The sequence below is a fragment of the Corythoichthys intestinalis genome, chromosome 14, assembly GCF_030265065.1.
Source record: "Corythoichthys intestinalis isolate RoL2023-P3 chromosome 14, ASM3026506v1, whole genome shotgun sequence".
NCBI lineage: Eukaryota > Metazoa > Chordata > Actinopteri > Syngnathiformes > Syngnathidae > Corythoichthys > Corythoichthys intestinalis.
The window spans coordinates 47,420,234-47,439,759 of NC_080408.1; the positions used below are offsets into that span (position 1 = coordinate 47,420,234).

The 19,526-nt window shown below is 37.6% G+C and overlaps 1 protein-coding gene across 1 annotated transcript; it reads left to right on the forward strand.

The window, feature by feature from the left end:
- The first annotated feature begins 5,637 nt into the window (after nt 1-5,637).
- LOC130929541 (phospholipid hydroperoxide glutathione peroxidase-like) lies at nt 5,638-17,441 on the forward strand. Its single transcript, XM_057856755.1, has 7 exons — nt 5,638-5,739; nt 8,367-8,461; nt 10,356-10,500; nt 10,576-10,727; nt 14,015-14,039; nt 14,119-14,178; nt 16,790-17,441. Exons 1-7 carry the CDS (start codon nt 5,671-5,673, stop codon nt 16,820-16,822), a joined length of 579 nt encoding a protein of 192 aa, XP_057712738.1. The 5' UTR covers nt 5,638-5,670; the 3' UTR covers nt 16,823-17,441.
- The last annotated feature ends 2,085 nt before the right edge of the window (nt 17,442-19,526 follow it).

Sequence of the window (19,526 nt, forward strand, 5' to 3'; positions counted from 1 at the left end):
GTGACCCAAAAAAAAGTCTACACTCAGTTGACTGCTTGTTTAAAAGCCATTCAAACATATTTAAATAGGTTGTCATGGTTAAGTGATACATTAAGGTCACTCAATACAGCTGATAATCTCTCGTCTCTACAATTCCTGTGCTTCTGCTGAAAATGAAGAAAACTTTAGCTGTACCTGAATTGCTGCGTGCCGGTCTGACACCTACTGAGATTGCAGCAAATCTGAGAATATCCAGATGTGCAGTCTACAAAGTTAAAAAGAAGCTGAAAGATACTGGAACAGCCTCACGAAAACCTGGGTCTGGAAGTGACGGTGAAGTTGATTGACAAGGTGATATGTGGCCACCCCAGAGTCCAGATCTCAATCCCCTGGATTGTAGCATATGGGCAACTGTGGAGGACAGTGCCTGTAAGAAGCCACAAACTTCTGTGGCAGCCTTGGAGAGGTCCATTGTTAGATCTTGGGAAAAGATGACAGCATCCTACATAAAGAAGCGTTCCACAGGCGCCTGGAGGCTGTTGTGACACTTAAGGGAGGACACATTGAAAAATAGAGTGTACTGTACATGTTCTTTACAATAATCCATAATTTGTGATTCAATTCTAATTCTAAACTGAATAAACATGGCATTTAAGTTGTATTATGGCAGTGTAAACTTTTTTTGGGTCACCCTGTACAGTACCTTCAATCAGCTTTAGAGTTCCTTTTTCTGGGAATTTTCTGTCAATGGTTTGAAAAGTCATTTAAAGTGATGAATGATGTTTTTCTATGAAAAAAAAATGGTCCGAAATACCTAAGACAAATAAGTATAATCATCTAAAAGACTAAGATGAAGCATAGTCTATGAACGGAGATTGAAAGGGCTGCCAAAAACAACACGGATTTTAAGTGTGCGGATCTTAAATTGGGACATAGTTAACAATTAATCTAGTATCAAAATAACCCTTTGTGCCATCTCTAATTGCCAACAAATGTGAATGAGAAACATGTAGCAACACACATTTCAATTAAACTGATGCCTATCACAGTAACGTTTGCATTTCGCTTCGAGACTTAATTGGTTATATGAGAGGTTTTAAATTAAGAGCTTCGGAGTGGTTGTTTTAAATTCAAAAAGAGGTGTTTTGTCATCCATTAATTAAAGGTCTCTACCATAGTAGACATGAGCCCCACATCAACGAACGCATGTGTGTTTGCAAGGAAGACGTCCCACTGCTTCAACGACAGGGATGCTCATTTGCAGCAAGCCTTTTTATCTCCTTTGATCATTTACCCCTGTGTTCCGCATAGTGCTGCGCGTAATGTCAACCTGGTCAACCCTTTAAAGCATCCAGGTCTCGTGGAATTTTCTTCACCAGTCGTATTCAGCTTGATATAACAAGGGTCACTGACCAACAGCACAAGCGCACATCTTCAATTTGACAATATATTTTTTTAACTGATTCACTGCAGCACAGTTGGATCGAATGGCGTTTATCACGAGTAGACGTCCAATCCATTAGAACTGGGAGGGAATGAACTCATTCGCTGCCAGCCTCCCAGTTCTAATTGGACATCTATTGCTGTCAATAGTAGCCAGAGTTAAATGAGGTGAACTGTTTTTCCAAATATATTTTAATGGTTGCTCTAAAACCTCAGGGCTATTTTTTTAATACACTGTACTAGGAGGAGGATGGATAAGAAGCTCTTGAAAGTTAATGAAAAATCATAATTGTATGACAAGTTTCCCGAGCGAAACATGGGCGGCGCCATCTTTGACATTTCTGCTATGGACATCTGGTATAGAAAGAACACCATGAATTGCGGTTGAAGTTTTAAAGTGCCAAATCAAATCAGATGAACCCACGGATTCTCCAAAATTGGATTCAGCACGACGTAGATGACACTCTGGGACTTTCTGTGCTATGCTTGGTTGTGTGAACTCCTGGAAGCGCCTATATATATATATGTATATATATATATATATATATATATATATATATGCAGTGTATCACAAAAGTGAGTACACTCCTCGCATTTCTGCAGATTAATTATATCTTTTCATGGGACAACATTGACAAAATTACACTTTGACACAATGAAAAGTAGTTTGTGTGCAGCTTATATAATAGAGGTAATTTATTTTCCCCTCAAAATAACTCAAAATATAGCCATTTATATTTAAACTCCTGGCAACAAAAGTGAGTACACCCCTTAGAAACTATGTACATCCTTAACTGTCCAAACTGAGTACTGATTGTCATTTTCCCTCCAAAATGTCATGTGACTTATTACAGGAGTGCTGTCAGCATTGCTGCAGAGATTGAAGAAGTGGGGGGTCAGCCTGATAGTTCTCAGACCATACGCCGCACTCTACATCTAATTGGTGTGCATGGCTGTCACCACAGGAGGAAGCTTCCTCTGAAGACGGTACACAAGAAAGCCCGCCGGTCTCATTAGACCATAGGACATGGTTCCAGTAATGCACTTTGTTGACATGTCTTCAGCAAACTGTTTGCGTATTTCCGATTTACAGACGCAATTTTTTTCATTGTGACGTAATTTGTTTGAATTTAAGATATGCGAGTGAATAATTCTTTAAAGTCGTTTTGTTTTTTTAAAAGAAATATTAGACATCAATTAATGATTCTAAGCTTAAAATGACAGACATTTTGATTAAGAAATATAATTACTTATCTTCCTTTTATGGCTGGGTTGAAGCGGTTGCGCGACGTCTGTAAACGGGGGTTTACAGGGTAAAATGGACAAATTAAAAATAGTTATTATTTGTCATGACCATAGCATTTATTTAGCAACTGAGTGAGAATACTTGGATAAAAAGAATATCCTGTAAAAATATTGGTGTAGAGAGACTGAAACAATGACATTTTGCGGCTCTCTTCGTCGCATTTTCCTCCTTCTGAACAGTTCCCCCTCAATGGGCTGAATTCTAAATCAGATGAAACCATGGCCCTGCCGACATCATCCTACTGTTGGGGAGGCTAGAGCCCTGTAATGGTAGGCGTGGCTGAACGGCAGATTAAAAGACATTTCTCGTCATCTTCGGTTTGCTAAATTGTTGCATATAGTTGAATCGTCTCAAAATATGATTCTGATTCACATAATAATCCTATTTAAGACTTTTTTTTTATTCCTGTCGTATGCACTTTAAATCTAAACTTTCAAAAGCTTCAACAACAACTGAGCTTGAATCGAGGATTGAACATGAACAGGGTCAAGAAGCATATACAGGTAACAGGTTACATAAATAGTAAGTTAATTTTATAGCTGGCACTGCGTTTCGGGGTCGTCAACATGTTTTGCCCCCCTCCCACGAAAGTCAACTACATGACAATAAATGTGAATGGAGGAAAGATTAAAAAATTGACTTAATTCTCATTCTCTGTGTCAACTAGCTGAACAGGACAGGTAGGTTTAAAAAAATGACTTAATTCATGTAATTTAAAATAAAGTTTCTTTTTCTTCCTTTTATTATCTTTATTAATGTTTGTTAATATAGTCTAGTTTAATCATTAACCATTAAAGTTAGACTTTCATGGATTGAGTTGAGATTACAGTACACACTCTATATACATACAGTGCCTTGCAAAAGCATTCGCCCCCCTTGAACCTTGCAACCTTTCGCCACATTTCAGGCTTCAAACATAAAGATATAAAACTTTAATTTTTTGTCAAGAATCAACAACAAGTGGGACACAATCGTGAAGTGGAACAAAATTTATTGGATATTTTAAACTTTTTTAACAAATAAAAAACAGAAAAGTGGGGTGTGCAATATTATTCGGTCCCCTTGCGTTAATACTTTGTAGCGCCACCTTTTGCTCCAATTACAGCTGCAAGTCGCTTGGGCTATGTTTCTATCAGTTTTGCACATCGAGAGACTGACATTCTTGCCCATTCTTCCTTGCAAAACAGCTCGAGCTCAGTGAGGTTGGATGGAGAGTGTTTGTGAACAGCAGTCTTCAGCTCTTTCCACAGATTCTCGATTGGATTCAGGTCTGGACTTTGACTTGGCCATTCTAACACCTGGATACGTTTATTTTTTAACCATTCCATTGCAGATTTGGCTTTATGTTTTGGATCACTGTCCTGTTGGAAGATAAATCTCCGTCCCAGTCTCAGGTCTTGTGCAGATACCAACAGGTTTTCTTCCAGCATGTGCTTGTATTTGGCTGGATCCATCTTCCCGTCAATTTTAACAATCTTCCCTGTCCCTGCTGAAGAAAAGCAGGCCCAAACCATGATGTTGCCACCACCATGTTTGACAGTGGGGATGGTGTGTTCAGGGTGATGAGCTGTGTTGCTTTTACGCCAAACATATCGTTTTGCATTGTGGCCAAAAAGTTCAATTTTGGTTTCATCTGACCAGAGCACCTTCTTCCACATGTTTGGTGTGTCTCCCAGGTGGCCTGTGGCAAACTTTAAACGAGACTTTTTATTGATATCTTTGAGAAATGGCTTTCTTCTTGCCACTCTTCCATAAAGGCCAGATTTGTGCAGTGTACGACTGATTGTTGTCCTATGGACAGACTCTCCCACCTCAGCTGTAGACCTCTGCAGTTCATCCAGAGTGATCATGGGCCTCTTGGCTGCATCTCTAATCAGTTTTCTCCTTGTTTGAGAAGAAAGTTTGGAAGGACGGCCGGGTCTTGGTAGATTTGCAGTGGTCTGATGCTCGTTCCATTTCAATATGATGGCTTGCACAGTGCTCCTTGAGATGTTTAAAGCTTGGGAAATCTTTTTGTATCCAAATCCGGCTTTAAACTTCTCCACAACAGTATCTCGGACCTGCCTGGTGTGTTCCTTGGTTTTCATAATGCTCTCTGCACAACAGAACCCTGAGACTATCACAGAGCAGGTGCATTTATACGGAGACTTGATAACACACAGGTGGATTCTATTTATCATCATCGGTCATTTAGGACAACATTGGATCATTCAGAGATCCTCACTGAACTTCTGGAGTGAGTTTGCTGCACTGAAAGTAAAGGGGCCGAATAATATTGCACGCCCCACTTTTCAGTTTTTTATTTGTTAAAAAAGTTTAAATTATCCAATAAATGTTGTTCCACTTCACGATTGTGTCCCACTTGTTGTTGATTCTTGACAAAAAAAATTAAATTTCATATCTTTATGTTTGAAGCCTGAAATGTGGCGAAAGGTTGCAAGATTCAAGGGGGCCGAATACTTTTGCAAGGCACTGTATGTAGGCCTACATCTCTGCTTAGTTACAAGCACACTGCACACACACACATAAGATGGATATAAAGTTGAAACAACGAATGTCAACCCTTTTGAATGATCATTTCTGGTGATTATATTTTGACAGCTAAGTAAATTAAAATGATTCCGACCGAAGGAATTAGGTAGGAATTAACCCTATGTATTTTGCCACCCGTAATAAGTGATGTTTAAAATACGCAGTTTAGTTTTCAGTAAGAGTGCACCATCTATTGGACAGATAATAAAACTTCAGCTCTTTAAAACAAAACTACTTGAGATTCCCTTCACATTTCCGCAACTATACATTAATGTTTTGCTACCAAAAATATATAAATAGGTAAAAAGATTAAAATTATTCACGCCCTATTTTTTGACACCTTACGCATGCGCAGTATGAATTCCTGGGCGGACTAAAATGACGTAATAGCCGTCAATTGTGTCATCATCATGTGGCTGCTGCGAACGTCTTCCGTGTTATTAGGTGTGCTCGGGAGCAGAGGAGTGACCCGAACCATGGTAAGTCATTCAATTCTACTAGAATCAATGAGTCCATCTGTAAATTTATGACGTTATTGAAACGATTTAGTTAGTCGCAGACACCATTCGTGCAAAACACTAATCTGTGTTGCTATTTTTAAAAAGTGGTGTGCAACTAAGAAAGGGATCCGACGTTGGTACAAATTGTTTTGTAATCAGCTTTTTACGCGTGAAAAAGGGCGTTTTAAATGAGGGGAAAAAAAACTTTGACTGCTCTGGGGTAGTTTATTAAGAACGTCTAGATTTTTAGGTTTAGCATGTTGTGCTAAATGGCTTTGCAGTGAATTAGCGCAAAAAAACAAAAATAAAAATAAAGCCCACTGAACAAAAAGTGAACTCACGGACAAATTAACCACGTTCTGAAATTTTGTGGAAGACTTTCTAACCCTTCTAACCCTTAATAAGGCACTCAATTTAACATTTTCTGTCTTTGACGGTGCTAGACGTCCATCTCTCCCAGTCGAAGTGGATTGAACGTCAAGCACCGTCAATGACACAGAGACATGAGCATTTACAATCAGTATTCCCATCTTAAATTAATTGGATGTCTGTGATGTCGTAATGTGTGAAACGTAAATGTTGTTATTTATTTCTAAAATTTTATACTTAATTTCGTATTTTTTTTTTTTTTTTTTAAACACATTTTTAAAAAAGCGCGGCGGGGGGGGGGGGGGGGGGGGGGACACAGAATTGTCTCAAATTTACAATTTTTTTCCACTTATTTATCCTTAAAAAGCTTGGATAAAAAAATACAAAATGTTCATTCATTTTAAAATGTTTTAATTAAAAAAAGAGGGAAATTAAAAAAAAAAAAAAAAAAGACATTTCGGGTCATGTAGATATCTCAAATGCTACGTGTGGACTGCATGACTCAAAATGTGATGTCCAAATTAGTGTACGACAGGTCTTACAGAAAATTGCCCCTTGCCCTCCAAAGGGTTAATCATCTTTGAGGAAGCGAGTGATTACATTACCCAAATGGAATAAAGGTTACTTGCACAAGAGGTTATTCTTGAGTTTTAATTCCCCTGTCGTTAGGGATGGGAATTGAGAACCGGTTCCTATAGAGAACCAGTTCCGTGAGTTTCAATTCCATGGAATCGTTTGGCAGTTTATCTAACGGTTCTCTTATAGATTCCAACCAGTCCAATTTACGTCACGTATCTTACCTGTTACACACATTCGAGTCAGCAAGTGAGACTGTGATTACTGAGAGGGACCGTTGACCAAGTATAATCTGAGGAGTTGTCGCCGAGTGATTTTGCATTTATTTTCACAGGCCAGGTCATTATTCATGACTACTTAAAGAAATGGTGATTTTTTTCTAAAAATTCAATTAATGCGTCTATCGTATTTCTCGTCGAATACTCTATAAGGAAAATATAACATATATGCATTTTAAATAATCCTAAATGATTTTATCACCAATTTTAATACTCCTGTTAGAAAGGTTTCTTGGGTATGCGTTCGCTCCCATAGCAACCAGTCAGTTACTTCCTGTTATTGTCCTACGTCACACGCGCTGCGTGTTCTGGGACCGAGAATAGGTGCGCATTTCGAGCAGCGTGCGGCCACCTATTAATCTGTGTGCATCCACGAACGAATGTAAGTATTTCCTCTTCATGTCATAAAGTTCTTATGATAAGTTAGAGCCATTATCAGTGTGACCGTTTCGTGTTTTTACTGTTACGTCGGCTGGTTGCTCCCGCTCGTCCTCGCTGCGTTTCCCGCTCGTCCTCTTTGCGTCGAGGAAAGCGTTGTTTACATTATGTTCGCGTTGCACATTTGTGTTAAGAGGGAAAGTGTTAGTTTAGCATCTTAAGATGATGATGATGTACATCCATATGAGTGTAAAGTAAATAGTTTTCGCCACTTTTATGGCCAAGATGACCGCACGTGCACGCAGTGTGTTCATTATACTGTGCGAGTCATGTATGTGTTATTGACTGCTTTAGAGTCAATTCGCATTGTTTATTGCATCAGCACTAATATGATGTAATTTTCTTTCCTTTCAGAACCACACATATACCCACACATTCCAGTCTTCTTCCACACTCATACAAATATATCAACATCTGTCCACGCGTGCTCTCATCTGCTCATTGAGTGATTCGCATATCAAGTGCAATTTGCTTGTACAGTGAGGCAAATAAGTATTTAGTCAACCACCAATTGTGCAAGTTCTCCTACTTGAAAAGATTAGAGAGGCCTGTAATTGTCAACATGGGTAAACCTCAACCGTGAGACACAGAATGTGGGGGAAAAAAAACAGAAAATCACATTGTTTGATTTTTAAAGAATCTCTTTCCAAATTAGAGTGGAAAATAAGTATTTGTTCACCTACAAACAAGCAACTAAACTCTCCGCTCCTTGTGTTCTAACCGGCACCCCGAGGCGAATGAACCTTAAAATGTATTGAACCCAGAACCTCGTACAGTCCATTAGTCCAAATTAGAGTTGATAAGAGAATCATTAAAGAATCGAATTGTTAAGCAATATTGATAATGGAATCGGAATCGTAAAAATTTTATCAATTCCTACCTGTTGTTGACGCCTTTCCTTATTGCACAGCTTAAACCTTACCCTCATGCTTGGTGTTTATACAGTGCGCACAGGTGAGCGATTGGCAAAGCGCCAAGTCCATCTATGAGTTCTCTGCCACGGATATTGACGGCAATGAGGTTTCCCTGGAAAAATACAGGTAAGATTCTGATGTGACTTAGAGAGTAGTGCTGTATGATATGACGTTGTATATCGCCAAAACGATACAATTTACATGTCTATCCGCATTATCGCCATGAATAGACTAGTTCTTGCAATGCACGTTTTGGACAGCAGATGGCACACTATTTGCGCTGACTTGCAAAGTAGTACCACCAATCGGCCTCAAGATGTCCCTATAGTTAGCCAATTGCCTCACTCCGCCAACCCTATATGAGTAATGCCTGCAAGACAATTGAAAATGGCAAAACAGACAACACAATTCATTACAATATCAATTTTAAGTAAATTGTTATTAATGATATAATGGTAACTTAATTTTCAGCACTTTTAAAAGTCTAAACCACTTGTCACAAATATTAGTAGATACTCTGATATCTTTACATTTTAGCAAAAATATGTATGCTATTGTGCTAGTTCTGTTTATACTGGATAGTTTTAAGTCGTAGCACTACCGTAATTTTTGGAGAATAAGCTGCTACTTTTTTGCCCTCATTTTGAATACTGTGGTTTATAGTCCACTGTGGCTTATTTGTTGATTTATTTGAGTTCATAGGTAACACTTTATTTGACAGCAGCCTCATAAAACTGTCATAAGACCGTCATAATTATGACATGACACTGTCATGGGCTTTAATGAATGCTTATGACAAATGTCTTTAAGTGTCATCCGCCAAATTTTGTCACTAACTCCAGCTGCAGATGTCCAGCTCGGATGTTTTACATCCATTCAAATAATACAGTACAACTGTACTATTTTAAGTACATACAACCTGGTAAAGTTTTGATTAAAAGTTCTGAATTTAAATTATAAAAATAATATCTCAGTAGACAAATCAGCCAAAAGTCCGGTTCATTGAAATTTTTTAAAAAGTGCTGCTGATTGACATTTTTTCCCCTTGTGGGCAAAGCGCTGCTATAAATTGTGTCAATGACTCATTTATTTTCGTTAAATAAACTAAACAACAAAATCGAATAAGGAGAAGGCAGACTGAAATGAATCAGTTTTCTTTATCAAACAGTTGTTCAGAAATACAATCCAATTTCAAAGGACATAGTCTCTTGTATGATAATTTAGTTTGAATGAGAGTTTGTGTTGAAACAATCTAAGCTGTTATATGAAAGTCTTTTATTTTATATATAAAAAAAAGAGACAACTTTACTATCTAAAAGTAACTCAAGTACTAATATGCTTTCCAAAACACAATACAAACAGACACTTCAAGACACGGATTAGCATCATCGCCAACAGTAATAACGTCTCATCAACAACGAATACAAACAATACGGTTGACTTCAGTTACTCACCTCTGATGGAGGCACTCTTGATCTAACAACACACACACGAGTCAAGGCAATCTAAGTCTCGCGGCAATATTATTGATTCAGCATCTAAACCTAAGTAGCAATGAACTCTCTCTCTCTCTCTTTCTCACTTGCCCTTATCACTGGCGAGTGTGCATAGCCTCACATTACACACAAACAAGGACCACAACGGGAATGCTCGTAGCTGCCGGCAAAAATCGGTTATCAAATTTGTTGGCAATTAATTTATGAATTATAATACAGTGAGGACAGCTTCGGCTTATAGTCCGGTATGGCTTATCTAATAACAAATGCTGTTTTTGTGTCAAATTTGGTGGGTGGCGTCTTCTAGTCAGGTGTGCCTTATAGTCCGAAAATTACGGTACTTGGCAGGTCAGGTTAATGTCAATTAAAAATTAAAGTGACTGTCAAAATATTGTGTACTCAAATACTTAAAAATGTATTATATCATGGCAGATTTTGATATAAAATAGTCAGTCCTCATATCGCACAGCACTATTAACTAGCTATATCGCTGACCTGTGCATCACAGTGTGTTTTTTCTTTAGGGGTTATGTGTGCGTCATCGTAAATGTGGCTTCCAAATGAGGAAAGACCAGAGTAAACTATACTCAGCTTGCGGAAATGCACGCTTCCCTGGCTGAGAAGGGTTTACGCATCCTAGGTTTCCCATGTAACCAGTTTGGAGGACAGGTAACTTAAAACAATTTTCTGTTTTACCCAAGTCTTGGATCCACTTTTCATTATTTTCAACTGATGTGATGATAGGAGCCCGGAACTGAAGCAGAGATTAAAGAGTTTGCCAAAGGTTTCAACGCCAACTTCGACATGTTTAGTAAAATTGATGTGAACGGCGACAACGCACACCCTCTATGGAAGTGGATGAAAGCACAGCCAAAGGGAAAGGGGACTTTTGGGAAGTAAGTTTACCAGTAATAGAATCATCCTTCCGTTGTGAATTTCAATGGGCTTCGTCAATGGCAGCCAGTAAGTTAATGTGGGCTTTTGGTAGTCTTGGACCCAGCCCATTAACAGCCTCTCGAGCAAGCACAAAATCAACCGTCCAATCAGATTAGTTTATTTGTGTGACGTGTTCTTAATGAGCAACGTCACTCTTCCGCGTCGGAAGTAGTCTCCACAACAACACAGATGGCGAACAAGAGAGCAGAGAATATGTTCCAATTCATGGTAAAATCAGTTTTAAATGACCAAAAACACATCGACACGAGTCATTGACAACAGTCTGTCTCGCGCTAGCCATGTTGAATAAACTCCGCTCTACTCGTATGTTTACTTCCGCACGCGAGTCCCTTGTCGCTTTAATAATGTCACGTTCGCCCGTCACTGATTGGTCCACTCCGCTGTCTGTTTGCTGTGGCTTGCTCGCCCTGGAAATTTTATCCGCTGAATGGTGGCCAGACTCAATAGCTGGAACAGTGGTGAGTCTGGTGTACCAGGCTAGGCTTTTGGTATTGTGAGTGTTTTGAAATTGCAACGCCCAATTTGAAACTTTCTAATGTAAAAAGTGAAAAAAGTGTTTGTCTTTCATTAATGACCTGAATTTAGTGTAGAGATGAGCAATAGCAATGGATCGAAATGTGATGCAATATTTTCATCAAGAAATGTCAAGGCGCTTTCAGCCATAGTGTTGGATGCATGCAAAGACATGACTACACCTCATAAATTGTTAACCCTTTGGAGGGTAAGTGACTGATTTATGGTAATTAAAAAAAAAAAAATACCTGGCGTTTTCAGTCATGGAGGCCACACTTTTGTTTACTCATTTTTAACTGATTAATATTTAGGCTATTTTGTTCATGTTCTTATTATATATTTTTAAATGAATAAATACATTTATGAATTAATAAAATGGTAATAAAAACAAAGTTAAAATGATTAAAAACAGACTGAAATTCCGGTTATGGTCGGTGTATGCACTTAATATTTTATTTATTAAAGTTTATTTACTTTTAAAATCCAGGGTATTTAACTCAAAGGAAATAGCCAATCACGCACAGGTAAACTAAGTGACATCATCACTCACGGTAGTGAATGGTAACTTTTCTCTGAGGTCAACAAGAGGAGATTAAGAGTGCACTCTGTATAAGCTTGAAAATTGACGCGCCTATGTGTCGCCCAAATTGGGAGGGTCGATGTCCCGTTAGATTTTTTTTTTTTTTTTTTTTTTAAAGTTGGAAATCTTGCATTTTGTTTCATTGATTTGGGTGGATACACTGCCCTCTCGTGGCAATAGAGAATATGACATAACTCATATAACATGGCTGGAGCCAGTTGCTCCCAAAGTTTCTGTTTGAGCTAATATGATTGTGTATGCATTCGTGACTTAGTTTAGATAGAGGTATATTTTGCAGTTTTTTTTTTTTGTGGGAATATATGTTTGAACCATATGCTAAGACCTTCGTTTAAAAAAAAAAAAAAAAAAGTTAGCAATTTATAGCATTAAAGGTAGCGGACTTTTGCTCAAAAGTTAGCTACTTGTTCTTTTGTTGTACTTCGAGCCTCTTTTATTATTATTAATTTTTTACACCGTTTGAGGCTAAGCTCAGGTATTTTCAATTTATTTTAAAATTAATTTATTCTCTTCTGAAATGAGAAGTGCAATAGCATACCGCACATAGCACTTCACATTTGCTCTTTAATATTCATGACGTTAGTAACTGTTGCTATTTGGGGTCAAGCTCGCGTTTATCCCTCATGCTAGATGCATGTAAATAGTGTACGAACGAGATGTTTACTGAGCTAAACCTACCAATTCTGTCCATAAATGATGTCCCTGGAGCCAAATTCACTGGTAAAGATGCGGAAGATCATACAAATGTTCAGTTAAAGAAATGGCTTGAGTGTCGAGGGCTGAAAAAGACGGGGAAAAGAGCCAACTCGATCCAGAGGTAGCTTTTGTATCGACAACTTTTTCTTGTGCCTGGCCTTACGCCACTGACAATGACATACTCCTGTTTCAATAAGCTATCCTTTACGACCATATGCCCTGTCTTTCTTACATTATATTCTTACGTCTCTGACCGTTCTTGGGGGGTAATTTATATTGCTATTCTTGTGTAGCGATCGCAAATACTACCCAGTAACAGCCAATGAACACTTTAAATTTTTTCATTAATAACAAAAGGTAACAGTGGCAGTAGGATACCATTTTAATTCTTTTCAAGTCATTCATTGTCAGACAGAAGCAGTATGGCAAAACGCCATGCTAAGGAATTAGTAAAAATATCAAAATGACTTACCTCTTCGGGGCAGGCTTTGGCAGGCAATGGATCTGTAGGACCATGGCCCCCAACAATATGTTTACTGCATATGAAGGTGAATGGTTTCTCCTTGCTGGCGTTAAACTGGTCTTTTGGACGTCTGCACATTTTTTCCTCTGAGTTTTTGGCTTCAGGAAACATATGAAGAAAACATCCTTCATATGTCGTAATTTCTAATATCGTTTCTCCAAGTTCCATAGCAGCAGTGTTTATTCGGTGTGTTCTTTTTTTAAACAGTACCGGCTGAAAACGAGCAGTACTAACATGGGTTGTATGCGAGGGCGGTTCTATGTTGACCTCCCTCCGGTTTACGATGGTGACATCACGCAGCCTTGCGGTCTAAAAATAGCATTCGTGCGGTACGCTATTCTGCACAGTTTGAATAAACATTCAGGAATTTTATTTTGTATTCACGTTTAATGCTCTTTTGAAAGTCCTATCTTGGCAAGCCTTTGTTTTACATCACCTAAAATTTATTCTGCAACACATTAAATGTTCCTAATCTGATTACTCGATTTTTCGAACTAGTTGGTAAATTAATCGATGACTTAAATAATCAATAGCAGCAGCCCTAGTTCCCAATGAAGGCAATGCACTGACATTGTCGCTTTAGACGTTGAGTTAATGTGATTAACTCAGTCACTGCCATTGACAAAGATTGACGTCCAATTTAAACAGGGAGGACTGTCTGTGAGTGTTTGTGCGTCAATAGAAGCCAGTGAGTCAGAAATTTTCTTTTTTCTCACAAAAACCTGAATGAAAAATTTTGGTTGTTAGTATAGTCATAAAATCTATTGGCTGCATTCTTTGTGTTTTGTAAAGCCATAAATGGACGCGCGTTAAACTCGAGTCATTTTTAAACTTGTCATGGCTTGCCTAGTAATGGAAATTTAAAATTGATGTGATTTTTCTCCTTGTCTTTACAGCAACATCAAATGGAACTTCACAAAGGTGATTTCCTCTAATGGTTTGGAGATTTGTAACAATGTGTGTTTTTGGGGCAAAATATTTATTTAAACTTCTTTTACAGTTTCTTATAAACAAAGAGGGACAAGTAGTGAAGCGGTACGGTCCAAATGAAGATCCAAGTGTAAGTAATCCTATTGTAATATGCAATAAGTCAATTAATCGCACGGTAAATAAAAATGAGTTTGATCATTTTCCTGGCTGCCATTTATCGCCACATGTGTGTGTGCATGTGTTTGCATGTGCTGCGTGCACTCGTCACACGTTTGTGTTGATTGCATATTAGACTCCAGCATAGACTTCATAATGATATTGACGGGACACGGAGCGTGGGGCAGATTATTAGGGGGCCTATCGCCGTCAAAGCTGACCGAGTGGAAACACAGACAGACTTTTTTACTTTGAAAATTCTTGTGGATAAATGCTTAAAGCCCTGAATTCCTTATAGATATGGACGTAAAACAGTCTTGATTTTTAGTTAAAAGCAAAAGAAATGGGCAGTATTCTACATAACTCTGTCGAATGTTCTGCTAGTCTTAAAGCCACTGTAGCGCCACCTTATCACCACAAAGAGCTTTTTACATCGAAAATTCTTGTGAATAAATGCTTAAATCCCTGAATTCTTTATAGATATGAACATAAAACAGTCTCGATTCTTGGTTAAAAGCAAAAAAAAAAAAAAAAAGCGGGCAGTTATCATTTATTTTACGTAAATATTGCGAATTATAACGCCAATGCGGTAGCGGTTAATTTCTCCCATTTATATATTTTTTTCACAACGTTTAAAATAAATGCATGGTTTGAAAAATACAATAATTACCTTGAATCCTCGAACAAATCACTCCTGAGACAATCCTTCCTCTTTGTATGTGGTACAGCTTTCGTACTTTTTCAACCTAAATCCAGTGTTGGATTGCTGCATGTGTTGAATAACTGCAACCGACTGCGAATAACTGAAGCGGACTGTGGGACGGCCACCTATTTGAATGTGTCCCGTCAATATCATTATGAAGTCTATGACTCCAGTTCCTTTCACAGATATTTATTGGTCATCAGCACACAGTAGAAATAAAGTTCAGACATACAAAATAAGGAAAGACATCTACAGTGTATCACAAAAGTGAGTACACCCCTCACATTTCTGCAGCTATTTAAGTACATATATCTTTTCATGGGACAACACTGACAAAATGACACTTTGATACAATGAAAAGTAGTCTGTGTGCAGCTTATATAATAGAGTTCATTTATTTTCCCCACAAAATAACTCAAAATATAGCCATTAATATCTAAATCTCTGGCAACAAAAGTGAGTACACCCCTTAGTGAAAGTTGTCAATATTAACATACGTACAACATGTCATCTGTCAATATTTTGTGTGGCCACCACTATTATCCAGAACTGCCTTTACTCTCCTGGGCATGGAGTTGACCAGAGCTTCACAGGTTGCCACTGGAATGCTCTTCCACTTCTCCATGACGACGTTGCGGAGCTGCCAGATATTTTAGACTTTGCGCACCTTCACCTTCCACTTGAGGATCCCCCAAAGATGTTCTATTGGGTTGAAGTGTGGATACATGCTTGGCCAGTCCATCACCTAGCACACCTGGACCTAGTAACACTAATGAGTCAGATGACATGTTGGAGGGAAAATGACAAGCAGTACTCCATTTGGAGATTTAGGGATGTAGTTTCTAAGGGGTGTACTCACTTTTGTTGCCAGGGGTTTAGATAATAATGGCTATATTTTGAGTTATTTTGAGGGGAAAATAAAGAACTGTATTATATAAGCTGCACACAGACTACTTTTCATTGTGTCAAGTGTCATTTTGTCAGTGTTGTCTCATGAAAAGTTATACTTAAATATCTGCAGAAATGTGAGGGGTGTACTCACTTTTGTGATACACTGTATATTAAACATTGCAAAACGTTAGCATTGCTACGTTACTTTAGCCTGCTATAAAAAACTCTCAGCCTTCTCCAAAACGCAAACTTGCGGTTAAAAGGTGACATTTAAAACATGTAAACTCGCTGGTTTACAGCATTTGCAAACGATGCGGAAAAAAGAGAAAAAATCTATTACTGACACCACTTGCATGACGAAAATCCTTTTTTTTTTCTCCGTAAAGCTTACGGTTAATGGCTTAGCGAACGTACATTCGGTGGACATTTCAAAATAAAAGCATGTCATGTTCAACATGTAAAATGTACATTTCTGGAGTTAATCTCACATTCTTCAGATTGTAAACTACACATGGATCATTTGGCTTCAAATTTGCTGTCATGCACACTTTGCAGCACAAGATGAGTCATTTTGGATTAAATAAACACTTTTGATTGGCTTTATAATTGGCAGAGAACAAAAATGGCGTTGGGTTTCTCACCTATTTCATGTTCTTCACTTAGCTAGCTTTAAAATGACTCATGCATTGGTTGTTTTTTTTCCCCTTTATTAATTTTAATATAGTTTGTGTTTTATTTAAGAATAAAAATTTATTCCATTTGAATGGGTGATTTCTCAGAATGATTGTCACTACATTAGTGGTTGTAATTGGTTAAAAACGATTGGCAATAATGTCGCATATCGGCAATAATTTGAGACAATATATCGCCTACTAACATTTATTATCGCAACAGGCCAAAGTGTGAGTTCTGACTGTTCTTTTTGAAATGTCTCCTGTTATTTTTCTTATTCAAAACATACTCAAAATGCTTTTTAATTATTTTTTTGCAGGTGGTGGAGAAAGATCTTCCTGCATACCTTTAATTTCGACGATCGTCTTGTGTTCGATTGCATGTGAATCTCCCATATGAAGTTGAGGTTCGTGTGTGTGTGAGTGGTCTGGACCAATGACGGCCTGTCTGTGAACCCAATCGTTGGGCTGGGCAGGTCTGATGACTCTGCGTGCTACTTTCCAGACTTCCCGCCATGCTAACCTCATAAGTTCATATGAGTAGAGATCCCTTCGTGATCTAACAACAAGAACTTAAACAAACCATTCCTTCTATGTAACATGCTCCATTGTTTAGGGTTTTGTGAAACTGACATTGGGAAAAAGTGGGTTCCGTGAAGATGAAAAATATATGCATCTAAGTCTTCTAACATCACCATGTAGATGCTCTTTAGCTCATCTATAGTATTTTCCATTATGGGTTGGGTTCGACTGGGAGGGGCTGGCACCGATTTGAGTCATTCGATCGCAGCAAGCCCTCCCAGTCCAAATGGATTGGGCGTCTATTGTCATCAATGGCATAAAGACAATTGTTGGCTTTTGGCCATTGAGATTTACATTTTTTCTCAAGTAAAAATAATACACATCTGCTCTGCTGAACTGTCCCGTCAGTGGGATACTACTGAGAATAAAATATTAGCAAAATGAATGAAATTCAAATGTTTGCTGCGCAGTTATTGAGTTACTGAATTTTCTGAGTATTTATAATGGCTGTACCATATTTACCGCACTATAAGACGCACCTAAAAGTCTTCAATTTTTTCAAGCCGACAGTGCACTTTATAATTCGATGCGCCTTACATATTGTTTAATCATGGCATGACATTCCCTTTAGCACAGCACCATCTAGTTGATGTATAATGCAACCCCAACCACTATTACTACTCCTAATACTGCGCCCTATAATGCGGTGCACCTTATATATGAAAAGAGGTTCAAAATAGGCCATTCACTGAAGGCGCGCCTTAAAGTGCGTAAAATATGGTTATTTAAATTACAGAGAGCTCTAATTTCAATTTTGCAGTTACAGCATGGAAATGCAGTACAGAAAATGGTCATTGATTTTATACTTGGAATGCATTTCTTCAATATGTGTATAGAATTTTGTGTTTGGTAAAAACATTTGGAATATTTTACTGGCTTGTAGTTCAGGACCTGTGTCAACATTTTTTGTAGAAGAATTAAAAAAAAACCTTCCTGTTCACAAAACACTAAATTTAACATCATATATTTTATGATTGAATTTTGAAATCTAAATTTATATACTGACACAAAACAATTTGAATGCTCTTAATATGTGTATCTACTTGATATTTTTCATATAGTGGTGGATGAAGTACTCAATTTTGTTACTTAAGTAAAAGGAAAGATACAGGTGCAAAAATACTCAAGTAAAAGAAGTATCTTAGAAAAAAATTAGTCAAGTAAAAGTGCAAAAGTAGTTGCTTTAAAATTTACAAGTGAAAAGTAAAAGTAATTTCCCCTGATGCAAAAATGTAACATACGTATACATATACAGTATATGTGTGCTTGTGTGTATTATATATATATATACATATACATTTATATGTATGTATATATATATATATATATATAAGGGCTGTCAAATTTAATGCGTTAACGTGCGGTAATTAATTTTTTAAATTAATCACGGTAAAATATTTAACGCATTTAGCGCATGCGCGGAATGACCCGCTCGTGCATTGCCTCAAACAGATTACAATGACGCACTTGATAGCTAAGAGGCAGAGAAAGGTGTTTTGTTTTGTGCTTTTTCTTAACAAAGGTATACCACACGCGATGTGCTGGCACTTTGTTTCTTTATTAGCACATTCAGCTTCAACATTAACACAGCTTACGGCTCTCGGCAGGCCGTAACTCTTAACTCACTCCTGCATCATGTGAGTAAACAGCATTGGCGCCGCGTGCACTTCAAGGTGCCTCGGATAATTCTATATCAGAACATTACAAAAGGTGAGTGGACACAGGCGTTAATTGGACAGCGCCATTTATTGGCATAAGCTTCGGCAACTCCTTCACAACAAACATAAATATCATTAAGTGAAAGCACAACAAAATAACATCTCTCAAAAAAAAAAATGTTCACAAAAAGAAAAGCGCTTCAATCTGTATTAATGAGGCCCTATTCTCACACAGTTAAACAACAGTGCAAAGAGAACTGGCACTTTCCCAGTCAAAATAGCTATGCAAAATACACATAAAACTTACTCAGACTTTGGTCAAAATCTATTCATACATTTCCTTTGGTTCAGCAAATACACAGGATGGCAATATTTATTCACAATATACAAACTCAGAGGTCAAGTACGTTGTGAAGCCAGCACTCAAATGACGTGAATTACAATGGATGGACCAGGAAACGGGAAACTACGGCGTCAGTCGAGGGACAAAACACACTATTTGGCTTGATTTCTAAGTTAATTTAAAACTCGCCATTGACACCTTGTGGTGTATTTAGTGTATCTATTTTTTGATTGAAAATTTTACAAATTTTATTAAAACGAAAACATTAGGAGGGGTTCTAATATAAAATTAGTATAACTTGTACTAACATTTATCTTTTAAGAACTACAAGTCTTTCTTGTGGATCCCTTTAACAGAAAGAATGTTAATAATGTTAATGCCATCTTGTGGATTTGTTATAATAAACAAATACAGTACTTATGTACATTATACTGAATGTATATATCCGTCTTATGTCTTTCCATTCCAACAATA